Source organism: Lithobates pipiens, unplaced genomic scaffold, assembly GCF_037356315.1.
Source record: "Lithobates pipiens isolate NorthernLeopardFrog02 unplaced genomic scaffold, aLitPip1_a1.2 Scaffold_82, whole genome shotgun sequence".
Lineage (NCBI taxonomy): Eukaryota > Metazoa > Chordata > Amphibia > Anura > Ranidae > Lithobates > Lithobates pipiens.
Genome location: NW_027507906.1, coordinates 275,696 through 289,732, shown reverse-complemented (window position 1 = coordinate 289,732; position 14,037 = coordinate 275,696). Strand labels below are relative to the sequence as shown.

Below are 14,037 nucleotides of genomic sequence, written 5' to 3'. Positions count from 1 at the left end.
ACAAAAAGCCTAAAGCCCCGTACACACGAGAGGACTTATGTCCGACAGACTTCCGAAGGAGTTCTGCCGGAGTTCCGACAGAGTTCTGACGGACTTTTCGACTGAGCGGACTTGGCCACACACAATCACACCAAACTCCGGCGGATTCGAACGTGATGACGTACGACTGGACTCGAATGAGGAAGTTCATAGCCAGTAGCCAATAGCTGCCCTAGCGTCGGTTTTAGTCTGTCGGAATAGCATACACACGAGCAAATTTTTCGGAGGAACTGGGTCCGGCGGAGTTCCGTCGGAAAAATTTGAAGCATGTTCCATTTTCTAAAGTCCGTCAGACTTTTGCGAATCAAAAGTCCGTTGCAGCCCACACACGATCAAATAGTCTGACGGAATCATTCCATCTGACTTTGGATGTTGAAAAGTCCGCTCGTGTGTACGGGGCTTAATACACCATTACGATCATTATATCAACGAATGTAGAATTTTAATTTCTTTTCTCAAATAAAATGTTAATTATTTAAAAAGTGTTAAACAAAATAAATTTTAACGCCAATATTATAAATTTCTCTTGATGAATAACTAGTCATAGCTGTGTAATATTATTGTTAGGCTGATAAAAGACATGTCTATTAGGTTTAACCAAAAAAAAGGAAAAAACTGCCTTTGATCCAGAGTAAGAAAAATAAACCTTATATACAGTATATAGGTGCTAGTATATAGGAATGCTATTTCCTATATACTGTATATTAGGATGTGTTTATATTTTTTTGCAGTTGGAGACTCCTCTAGCCCTGTTCCGAATCTACTAAGTCTTCAACAGCTCCTGTGAAAGACTCTTCTCCATTATTACAGATTGTTAGTAAAGAACCCTGAAAGACTTTCACCTGCCCATACAGGGCAGTAGGGATGGGCCAAACACCCGCCTGCTCGATTCACACGAGAACATGCAAACAGGCAAAAAAAATTGTTCGAACACGCGAACATCGTTAAAGTCTATGGGACATGAACATGAATAATCAAAAGTGATAATTTAAAAGGCTTATATGCATGGTATTGTCATAAAAAGTTTGGGGATCTGGCTCCTGCCCCAGGGGACATGTATCAATGCAAAAAAAAGTTTCAAAAAGGGCCGTTTAGCAGTGATTTTAATAATGCTTAAAGCGGGAGTCCACCGGGACGCGTTTTTTTTTTTTTTTTTTAAAGCCAGCAGCTACAAATACTGCAGCTGCTGACTTTTAAAATAGTGACACTTACCTGTCCAGCGCGCCCGCGATGTCGGCACCCGAAGCCGATCTCTAGATCGTCTGTAAGGTGTTGCCGCCGCCATCTTGGGTATGGGAATCAGGAAATGGAGCCTTTCGGCTTCATTTCCCGGTTCCCTACTGCGCATGCGCGAATCGCGCTGCGCAATAAGGACGGTCCCCGCTGCCTCTGGGATCTGTGTGTTTCCCAGCAGGCAGCGGGGCACTTGCGGAAAGGGAAGGGCACTTGCGGAAAGGGGCGTAATCTACGCCCCTTTCTGCAGAGAGCTATCCCAGAAGTGGGTGCAGAATACCTGTACTGTACAGGTATCTGCACCCCCCTCCCCCCTGAAAGGTGCCAATTGTGGCGCCGGAGGGGGGGAGGGTTCCGATGAGCGGAGGTCCACTTTAGGGTGGACCTCCGCTTTAAAGTGAAAAAATAAAAGTGTAATATTCCTTTAAATTTCGTACCTGGGGGGTGTCTATAGTATGCCTGTAAAGGGGCGCATGTTTCCCGTGTTTAGAACAGTATGACAGCAAAATGACATTTCTAAAGGAAAAAATAATTTAAAACTACTCACAGCTAGGGATGAACTTTGTGTTCGAGTCAAACGCTGTTTGCGCGTTCGGTGAATACCGAACGTTATGGGCTGTTCGCGCCAAATTCGTGTGGCGCTCACGGCCCACGATGCACTGCACCATCGCAGTGCATTGCTGGCTCATGATTGGCCAAGCATGCCCTGTGACCCTGCATGCTTGGCCAATCACAGTGCCAGCAGCAAAGAGAGCCATAATTGGCCACAGGCAGGATGCTTGTGGCCAATTATAGCTCAGGGGGTTTAGTACACGCCCCACACTATATAAGGCCGCCAGCGCGGCGGCCTTGTGTAGTGTGTTCCGGCGTGCAGGGAAAGAGCAAGATAGGCAGGGACAGTGTGTTCTTTTCTCAGGCATCTGCAGGAGTTAAAGTGGGTGTTGTGTGCCTCCAGCACAGTATACACCTGTATCTACTCTTTATTGCTGGTGTTCTCTAATACAGGCATCTGCAGGAGTTAATGTGGGTGTTGTGTGCCTCCAGCACAGCACAGTATACACCTGTATCTACCCTTTTTTGCTGGTGTCCTCTAAGACAGGCATCTGCAGGAGTTAATGTGGGTGTTGTGTGCCTCCAGCACAGTATACACCTGTATCTACCCTTTATTGTACCAGTTCAAAATTACAAATAGATTCTACTTAATACAACAAACCTACACAGTCCCTGTCTTGTTTGCACCACCTGTATACTGCTGTTCTGAGTATATAGGGCCTGGGGGCCCCACGCATTTCCTTTTTTAAATTTGGGTAAGGGATTCCCCTTAATATCAGTACAAGACCCAAAGGGGCTTGGAAATGGGCAGGGAGGCTACCCATGCCATTTTTTTCAATGATTTTCATCCATATTGCCGGAACCAGATATTACATTAAAACCGCAAGCAGTTTTAAATGACTTTTTTCTGTTAAATGTAATTTTGTGCAGGGACTGTTCTAAACACGGAAAACACGTGTCACTTCACAGGCATACTATAGACACCCCCAGGCACAATATTTAAATGAATATTTCATTTCATTTAATTATTTTTTCACTTTAATCGTCATTAAAATCAGTGCTCCCGAAAAAACAGCCGTTTTAAAAAAAAATTTAGGCATTGACCCATGTCCCCTGGGGAAGGAGCCTGGTCCCCAAACCCTTTTTCGGACAATATCTTGCATATTAGCCACTAAAATTAGCACTTTTTATTTAGATCGTTCGAGTCCCATAGACTTCAATGGGGTTCTAAAGTTTGCACGAATTTTCGGTCCGTTCAAAAGTTCTGGTGCGAACCAAACCGGGGGGTGTTCGGCTCATTCCTACTCACAGCTATAATGAATTTTCGGTCCCCAATACACATAAAAGTTCATCGATAAAAACAGCATGGGGATTTCCCCACAGGGGAACCATGAACCAAAAAAAAAAAATAATAAAATGCATGGGAGTCCCCCTAAATTCCATACCAGGCCCTTCAGGTCTGGTATGGATATTAAGGGGAACCCCGTGCCAAAATAAAAAAAATGGCATGGGGTCCCCCTCAAAATCCATACCAGACCAGATTTTAAGGGGAACCCCACGGCAAAATAAAAATGGTGTGGGGTCCCCCCCAAAATCCATACCAGACCCTTATCCAAGCACGCAACCTGGTAGGCCGCAGGAAAAGAGGGGGGATGAGAGAGCGCCCCCCCCTCCTGAACCGTAGCAGGCCACATGCCCTCAACATTGGGAGGGTGCTTTGAGGTAGCCCCTCAAAGCACCTTGTCCCCATGTTGATGAGGAGAAGGGCCTCATCCCCACAACCCTTGTCCAGTGGTTGTGGGTTTGCAGGCGGGGGGCTTATTGGAATCCGGAAGCCCCCTTTAACAAGGGGACCCCCAGATCCCATCCCCCGTGTGAAATGCTAATGGGGTACAAATGTACTTCTACCATTTCACAAAAAAAGTGGCAAAAAGGTTAAAAAGACAAAAGACAGTTTTTGACAAGTCCTTTATTAATTTCTTCTTTCATCTTCTTTCTTCTGGTCTTCCTTCGGTGTTCTTCTTGTTCCTCCAACTTCTTCATCTTCTTCTTCCTCCGTTCTTCTCATCCCGCATCTTGCTCCAGCTTCTTCTCTGCACCGTCCACACGATCGTGTTTCCTATACGAATTCCTATAAGGGAGCACAGATTCATGTAAGGTGGTGGAGATGAGCTTTGCAGAGACACCAACAGTTGGCCCTGGATGTCCCTTCAAAGCAGCTGTTCTCAACTAGGGGTCCTTCAGAGATTGCTTTGGGTTCCTTGAGCTGTAGTAGAGTTATCACCCATCTGATAGTGTCTGAGGCCAATGCCCCTTGGATGAGCCAGTCGCACCAGTGATTCTTTTAGCTATCTGTATGTTGGCATTCTGATCACCACTGTAAGGGTAGGCATACCACCTTCTGACACTATTTTTCCTACATTTTAGCTGGGGTTCCCCATGACTTTAAAAATTATTTCAAAGGTTCCTCTGGAGTAAAACGGTTGAGTACTTTCTTATCATTGACTACATAACAAGAAATAGCTAATGACTTTGCTGACACAATTTTGGCTTAAACCATAATATCTCATAGGGTGTGGTTCTATGCACACACAAAAAAGTTTACTTCTACTTTATACGAATGGAAGAGAATCTAAGATGGAGTCAGTTGTTTATACATTCTATTACACTGCTAAGACCAGGATGGGTGATGGCTGCTCCCCAAACCATCTGAGTGTATTTAATTGTGTCTTTTTTCTTATGCCGCGTACATACGATCAAACAATCCGGTGGAAAAGTCCGGCAAACTCAAGTCCGCCAAACAATCCCCCCGTGTGTAGCCTCCGGCATACTTTTTTGACCTGAAAGTACGGCGGACTTAGAATGCCGTGTTGCACACCAATCTGCCCGCCGTACTCGCATTTTGGCGGACAATCCGGCTGTGTGTGTGCCAGTCCGCCGTACTTTTGAAATGAGCGGACTTTTCCCGCCCGGAGAAAAGTCCGCTCATTTCGAGCGGGTCTCCAGGTAGGCGGGGCCCGCGAAGGAGACGTTGCTGGCCCCGCCGCCTGGTATGGACTTAAAGGGGAACCCCAACGGCGAAAAAAATCGGCGTGGGGTCCCCCAAAGTCCACAACAGACCCTTGTCCGAGCACGCTCGCTCGCCCCCCTTTCCTGGCCGGCCGGGTAGCGGGCTCGGACAAGGGTCTGTTGTGGACTTGGGGGGGACCCCCACACCGTTTTTTTTCGGCCTTGGGGTTCCCCTTTAAGTCCATACCAGGCGGCGGGGCCAGCGACGTCTCCTTCACGGGCCCCGCCTACCTGGAGACGCGCTCGAAATGAGCGGACTTTCCTCCGCGTGTGTGGGCGAGTCCGTTCATTTCGAAAGTAGGGCGGATAGCACGGCGGACTTAGTACGCCGTATTAGTCCGCTGAAAAAGTGCCGTGTGTGGGCAAGTAGCCCGTTCGGAAATTCCGACGGACAGTCTGGCGGAAGTCCGCCAGACTAAGTACGTCGGACAGACCGCTACATGTGTACGCGGCTTTATTCTGCCTTGTTCAACCTTCTCTGATTGCTCGCTGGTGCAATCACACATGTAGAAAGATGACGTGGCTAGGGGGCAAAATATGTGAGGAAAGGTTAGATGTAAAAGGAGAAATGTTGGGGGTGGGAGCTAAGAGATGCCTGCATGGAAGGAGGGGTTAGTGGGGCTACAGAGGGTAAGTAGTGGCTACAGGAGATTTACAAGGAAAGTGGGGAAAAGATATCAAACATGTATGAAACGTTATGGAATTTCTTAGTACTGCTACTATATGAAATGGAACTCAATTTAACGGTTCCCCAAATCAGTTACATTCAAAGCATGCCTGTCACAGTTGTTTGTGCTCTCAACCAAACTGTTAAGCCATCAAATGGCTGATGTCATAACTGATCACATGTGCAGCACAATGGCAACTGCAGTGCCGACCAAACAGGGGCTAAGATGGCAGCTTCCTTGGCTGTAAATGATAGGAGGGTTTAGTTCCACCTTAAGCATTTTCCAATTCTAGATACTTCTTTGGCCACCCTTTGTGCACCTGGTCCCCTGAGTCTTTCAGGATCCTATTAATTTCCCTGAAGGTGAACCTCATTTGGGAAAACACATTTCTACTTGGGTAGGGTGGGGGTTAAATATGTATAATTTCTATAATTTTTACATCTCCCTTCTAGAGCTCTTCTCAAAACCAAAGATTTCCATAGTACAAAATACAGTGAGAGAAGGGGACAACATAATATGTAACACAAGTCTCAGTCTGCCCCAAAAGAGGCCTTTACTGCAGTTTACTTTCTACAGAGATAGACAAAAGGTACTGAATTTGAATTCATCCAGTAAAGTCCTGAATGTCCGACTGGAGGATTCTGGGAATTATTCCTGTGAAGTGAGAACTGCAAACAACACTGTAAGGAAAAGAAGTGCAGAATTATATATTCGGATACAAGGTGAACCTATTGTTGTTCCTGAATACTATATAGAGTACTATATCTGTACTTATTGTAATGAATTTTAATTATATGTAATGTATTGCAATATTATTAAATATTAATCATGTTTTTTTAAATAAGCTATGGCAGCGAAATGTTTAGCCCTTCAGCTTATAAATTGTATTTTAGGATTTGTAAAATAAATTAACTAAAAATCAACACATATAAAGTCATGTGAAAAATAATCTTTACAAAAACAAATCTATTGCAATGATCAGAAGGTATTTATATTTTACCAAATCGTATATCATTCTTGCAGCATTATCACACAGTACACTATCAATTTAAAGGGTCAATTAAACTAAGTCTTATATCTCTGTTTTTGGTAAAAAGTTTATTTGAGGCCATAACAAGATTTCCATGTCATTTATACTATCAGTCCATAAAATAAAGATCCTATTGATATACTAGCTCATGGCAAAATGTGGCCAAGTACAGATACACCTTTTCCAACACAAATGGTGCCATTCAGAAAACCCTTACCCTGTAAGCCCTTGTACACACGGTCGGACATTCCGACAACAAAATCCGACGGATTTTTTCCGACGGATTTTGTCCGAAACTGATGTTGCATACACACGGTCGGACAAAGTTGTCAGAAAATCTGATCGTTCAGAACGTGATGACGTTATTTCGTTACGACGGGACTACGTTCAGGCTAGTAGCCAATAGCCTTGGTCTCGTAATTTGATCTGAACATGCGTTGGCACTTTGTCGGATCGGAATTCTCTACACATGATCGGACAAAGTCCTATCGGATCATGTTGTCGGAAAATTTTATATCCAGCTCTCAAACTTTGTTGGTCGGACATTCCGATGGAAAAAGTCAGATGGAGCCCACACACGGTCAGATTATCCGACAACACGGTCCGATCGGACATTATCGGACATTGTACAAGGGCTAAGAGTAATGGGAAATAAACACAGACACTGTGGGTCAACAGAAACTTAAAAAATTTAATCAATAATAAATCTCTAATTTAATCCCAATTAATTCACAAAGCCATGGCTACTATCCCAACCCTTTAAAATATAGAAGCTCGGCATTTAGAGGAGCAATTCTCAACAATTTTTGGAATCATAGAGTTCCTCGAGAAGTTACTAGGGAATCCTTGAGCTGTGGCTGATTGACCTTACATTTGATGGTGCATGCAAAGTTACGGATCTTATGCCACCTGGCAAAACTTTTAGGTTTTCTTTAGGGTGGGATTTGAACCACTACTCTTAGAGAGGCATTCTTTCCACTGACCACTAAATATAAGAGTAATTCCTCCAAATAACTCCCAATTGTTTTCAGCAAGAATCCCCTGAGACCTTAAAATTATCTCAAGGGTTCCTCTGGGGTAAGAAGGTTGAGAAAGGCTGACCTACAAAGGTAGTGTTGGAAGGTGGAGCCATGCCATTTGATTTTTTTTCTGAAAGTGTATCCCTTGTATAAGTGGATAGCCCAGGGGTGGACAAACTTTTGAGCACAGTGTGCCGAAAAATGCTTTCAAAGAAACTGAACGTGCCGATTTTATAACAAACAAATGGCAACTTCACACTTCTCTATCACAAAAAGGTAATAATGATAAATTAACATCCTGCACTCTCATGCCTCAGATTAGCCAAAATGTCTGCACCTCCAGTTCTCAGATCAACCCTAATTCCTCCACCTTCAAACCTCAGATCACTGTAGCCCCCCCTGCTTCACCACTGTAACCCGCTGCACATCTGCTCCACCTCTGTAACCCCCTGATCATTTGTCCCACCAATGTAACCCCCTGCACATCTACCCCACCACTGTGCCATGCTGCCCTTCTGTCCCACCACTGTACCCCCCTGCTCATCTGCCCCACCAATGAACCCCTTTTCTCATCTGCCCCAACAGTGTACCTCCCTGCACTTCTGCTTCAACGCTGTACCCCCATTCTCTTTTGTCCTACAAATGAATCACCTTCTCATCTGTCCTAACACTGAACCCATCTGCTCATCCGCCCCACCATTGTAACCCCCTTTCTTATCTGCTCCACCACTGTACCCCCTGCACATCTGTCTCACCTATGTACCCCCTGCTCTTCTGTTCTACCTCTGTTCCTCCTGCTCTTCTGCCCCACCACTGTAACCCCCTGCTCATCTGCCCACCGATGTACCTCCTTTCTCCTCTGCCCCACCACTGTACCCCCCTGCACATCTGTCCCACCTCTGTACCCCCTTGCTCTTCTGCCCCACCACTGTAACCCCCTGCTCATCTATCCCACCAATGTACCTCTTTTCACCTCTGCCCTGCCACTGTACCCCCCTGCACATATGCCCTACCTCTGTCTCCCTCTGCTCTTCTGCCCCACCACTGTAAACTCCTGAGCATCATCTGTTCCACATATGAACCTCCTTTCATATCTGCCCCATATAAACAAAATTTCCAGAATTTCAACAATAATTGCACAAACTGTCACCTTATTGTGGTTCTCTCAATTACAGTGAAATGCCTTCTTTCTGAGATTGGTAGTGTCACCAAAAGCGAGTCATCTTCCTCCAGAAGGGGGAAACAGGGACCCCTCCCAGCAGAATTGCATCCAATCTCTTCCCCATCACAAGAGCTGACGATCGCAGCTACAGCAAAGTTCGAGAACCAAACAATGTTTCCCATCCTGTACAATGTGTGGGGGCGCAGTGCCTCCCCCTCAGTGCAGGGGTAGCGTGGGGAATTCTGAGATTGGAATGCATTAGTGCCTCACTGACACTTTCCTGCGCTGCTCTGCTGATGTGGTGAGAGTCGAGTGCCGGCAAAAGAGGATTTTGTATGCCGCTTGTAGCACCCGTGCCGGGGGTTGCCTACCCCTGGGACAGACTCTGGGCACACATTTGGCTGCGACCGATCATCAATAAACTTGCTTACATGTTCAATTTAAAGGACAAACCCCATAATAATAGATGGTCCTAGGGAAAACTCATGTCCTTGTAGAAATTGGGAAAAACATAAAACATTGAAATCCATGGATGCATAACCTTCTAGTATACTTTTTTTTTTTAAATCATACTATATATATATATATATATATATATATATATATATATATATATATATATATATATATATATATATATAAAATAAATAAATAAATTTTTTTTAAATAATTAAAAATATATATTTTTTTAAATAAAAAAATTATAAAAAATAATAAAAATAATAAAAATAATAAAAATATAATAAAAAAATGATATATATATATATATATATATATATATATAATTTTTATTTATTTATTTTCACAGATGGCATAAAAAAAAAATCTATTATACAATTGACTATTGCTTCATCAATAGCTAACGGGAATTCCTGATCAGAAATCACAGTAGCTGTTAGAAGCCTCTTGTACCAATCAGTAATTTAAAGACCCTCATGCAGCTCCCCCTATGCAGCTGTGAATCCAATAAATAGTTTGTATATATACATTTCGTAGCGGCTTTACTTTAAAATTTTTATCTTTATAATGTTTTCTAGAGCTGTTTCCGAAACCAAATCTTACCACAATACAAAATCCAGTGACAAAAGGTGACACCATGACCCTGATATGCAACACAAGTCTCAGTCCACTTAGACGGAGCACAGAACTTCAGTTTGCTTTCTACAGAGATGGACGGAATGTTCAGAGATTCAATTTGTCCAATCAATATGAAGTCCTGTCCACCGAGCTGGAGGATTCTGGGAACTATTCCTGTGAAGTGAGGATTCCAACCAACAATGTAAAGAAGAGGAGTGAGGAGGTATCCATCCAGATAAAGGGTGAGATTATAGGGACACTGGGATCAGATCATTTATTATACCAATGATTAGGTAAGCTTTTGAAATGGTCAAAGCAACTCTATGCTGAATTATAGGCAAAGTGTTATAGGATGAGAGTGCCACAGGTTAGTCAAATCCAGTAAAAGTTTATTAATTTAAGTGCCTGAGAACATGTAAATGTGTAAGGAGCAATGCCTCGTGGGACATGTAGTCCTGGTCAGGAGACGTTTTGATGTTTTTACAGCTGCTGTTTTTTGGCTTCAGATGTTTTTTTTCTGCAGTCAATAAACGCCCCAGCATGTTATCCTATGTGTCCATGCATACATAGGCTGTTATCAGCAGTTTTTGGCAGGGGTGTTTTCTAGCTGGAAAAAAAAACCCCAGAACTAGTGGGTTTTGAGAGGAGTTTTTCAGCTTTAAAAAACACTCTAGCTCTGGAAAAAGCTGAGAACAGCATAAAAACACAGAAAAATGCGACTATTTGGAGTTTATTAACGTTTTTTAGCCATAAGCTAAGTTTTGGGAGTATAGTTTTGCTAAAGAAAAAAAAAAAGATAAAAACTTTGAAAAATGCTGGAAAACTCACTCTACAGCTACAGCTTTCTACAGCAAACATTACTGACTTTTTACTAGTTTAGTAGTATTGTGCATTATATTTAAAATGATTATATACATGCAAAAACATCTCAGTCTTTAGCACTACTTTATTATAAAATATTTATATCCCCCTCCACCCCTCATATAGCTTTATGCCTGACTCCCAGTTAAAATATGCTGTATATTCTACTTCTAGATACAGTATCTCACAAAAGTGAGTACACCCCTCACATTTTTGTAAATATTTTCTTCTATCTTTTCATGTGACAACACTAAAGAAATGACACTTGTCTCCAATGTAAAGTAGTGAGTGTACAGCTTGTATAACAGTGTAAATTTTCTGTCCCCTCAAAATAACTCAACACACAGCCATTCATGTCAAAAATTCCTGGCAACAAAAGTGAGTACACCCCTAAGTGAAAATGTCCAAATTGGGCCCAAAGTGTCGATATTTTGTGTGGCCACCATTATTTTCCAGCACTGCCTTAACCCTCTTGGGCATGGAGGTCAGCAGAGCTTCACAGGTTGGCACTGGAGTCCTCTTCCCCTCCTCCATGATGACATCACAGAGCTGGTGGATGTTAGAGACCTTGCGCTCCTCCACCTTCCATTTGAGGATGTCCCACAGATGTTGAATAGGGTTTCTGTCTGGAGACATGCTTGGCCAGTCCATCACATTTACCCTCTGCTTCTTTAGCAAGGCAGTGGTTGTCTTGGAGGTGTGTTGGGGGTCGTTATCATGTTGGAATACTGCCCTGCAGCCCAGTCTCTGAAGGGAGGGGATCATGCTCTGCTTCAGTATGTCTCAGTACATGTTGGCATTCATGGTACCCTCAATGAACTGTAGCCCCCCGAGTGCCGGCAGCACTCATGCAGCCCCAGACCATGACACTCCCACCACCATGCTTGACTGTAGGCAAGACACACTTGTCTTTGTACTCCTCACCTGGCTGCTGCCACACACGCTTGACACCATCTGAACCAAATATGTTTATCATGGTCTCATCAGACCACGGGACATGGTTCCAGTAATCCATTTCCTTAGTCTGCTTGTCTTCAGGAAACTGTTTGCAGGCTTTCTTGTGCATCATCTTTAGAAGAGGCTTCCTTCTGGAATGGCAGCCATGCAGACCAATTCGATGCAGTGTGTGGTGTATGGTCTGAGCACTGACAGGCTGACCCCCCACCCCTTCAACCTCTGAAGGAATGCTGGTGGCACTCATACATCTATTTTCCAAAGACAACCTCTGTATATGACGCTGAGCACATACATTCAACTTCTTTGGTCGACCATGGTGAGGCCTGTTCTGAGTGTAACCTGTCCTGTTAAAACGCTGTATGGTCTTGGCCACCGTGCTGCAGCTCAGTTTCAGGGTCTTGGCAATCTTCTTATATGTATGTATCTTTATGTAGAGCAACAATTCTTTTTTTCAGCTCCTCAGAGAGTTCTTTGTCATGAGGTGCCATGTTGAACTTCCAGTGACCAGTATGAGAGAGTGAGAGCGATAACACCAAATTTAACACACCTGCTCCCTATTCACACCTGAGACCTTGTAACACTGACGAGTCACATGACACCGGGGAGGGAAAATGGCTAATATAGTCCCAATTTGGACATTTTCACTTAGGGGGTGTACTCACTTTTGTTGCCAGCGGTTTGGACATTAATGGTTGTGTGTTGTGTTATTTTGAGGGGACAGCATATTTTACACTGTTATACAAGCTGTACACTCACTACTTTACATTGTAGACAAGTGTCATTTCTTCAGTGTTGTCACATGAAAAGATAGAAGAAAATATTTATAAAAATGTGAGGGGTGTACTCACTTTTATGAGATACTGTATATATATATATATATATATATATATATATATATACACACACTACACTCACAGTATACAGTATATATGATATAACTAATATATATATTATCACTTTCACGGTTTCACAGTATAAATGAACCCCCTATAATAGTGATTATCTGTGGTTCGTGTACTATAAAAAAGGGCTAATTTTTGTTTTTTAACCCCATCATGACAGGTGATGAAAAAAGCATGCTGCTGCTTCTACTACATGTCTTATGTTTGCATTACACGTATCGATATTTGTACGAAAATTGTTGGTACATTCAAAAATATCATTCAATTTTAAAATGAATGTGACTTCTAAACAAAAATCACATACACTGTCCGAAAATTAGTTCTGTCAAGAAAAGTTTTATTTTCTGCTCCTCTGAATTATCCTGTTACCATGATCAAAAATGAATGCCAATTTGACCTCACTTACAATTAGAAAATCAAAACGAACATTCCTAAAATGAATATTTTTAGGGAAAGCTTAATTTGTGTATGGCCAGCATCAGTGGCGGCATGGTTCTCAATTTTTTTTTCAAATGCTGCCACTGTGTCATCAAATGCTGCCACTGTGCCCCATCAAATACAGCTACTGTGCCCATCTTATGCAGCCATTGTGCCCATCTTATGCAGCCTCACTGTGCCCCATTATATGCAGCCTCACTGAGTCTCATACTTACCTTACAGGCAGCTCCAGTCGCGCTGTGTGTTCCACGGAGCTGCCTGTGTCACTTCCGGTTCACCTCTAGCATATGGAAACCGGAAGTGACCAGTTAACTAGAAGAACAAAGCTCCCGCCCGTAGTAATACTACGGGCGGAAGCTGTTCGGCGCTTTGGATTGCGCCACAAAGCCTGCAAATGAAGCTCCTCGTCTGCAATCTTGTGACTGCATTGACGTGGCACTTCCCATAGTGCCTTTTTTTTTTTTTACTGCTGGGTGGGGGGGCAGCGCCCATACGCCCCCCTATAAATGAGCTGCCACTGGCCAGCATAAATGACAGCAGCCGCAGGGAGCTTGAATCAAGCTACCTGCCTATGACAGGGGAGCCTGTCATGCATAATATTATATTACATTCCTTTTTGATAATCTGCAAAACAGTGTTTTAGGATTTTTCTTTTTCTTTTTTTTCTAAGTCTGATGATATGTACCAGATTCAACGTTTAATAATATATATCTCTTCTGTGTGTTATTCCCAGAGTGGATTATTTTGTTCCAGAAGCATATAGCTGGTTATTTATTTACCACTGCATAAATAAGAACACATTTTCTTTTTTTTTTTTACTTTACATGATAACTAAGTTATACGCCACACTTTGAGATTTTTATCCAATTAATCGATCAATCGAAACAATAATCTGCCAACTAATAGATCATGAAAATAATTGTTAGAAGAAAAGCCAATACATTTAGGGGAGGTCAAATCTCACCCTTCATCAGGGTATGGAAATTCAGCCGAAAGATTTTGTAAATGATTACTGTGTCATTATTATAAT

The 14,037-nt window shown here is 42.9% G+C and overlaps 1 protein-coding gene across 1 annotated transcript in view; it reads left to right on the top strand.

Annotated features, from left to right (window-relative positions):
- Positions 1–14,037, top strand: part of LOC143973430 (uncharacterized) — a 104,344-nt gene that overhangs the window by 22,415 nt on the left and 67,892 nt on the right. The window contains exon 7 of the mRNA XM_077474411.1: positions 9,810–10,091. Coding sequence (XP_077330537.1) covers positions 9,810–10,091 — 282 coding nt within the window. The remainder of the gene's footprint in view (positions 1–9,809; positions 10,092–14,037) is intronic.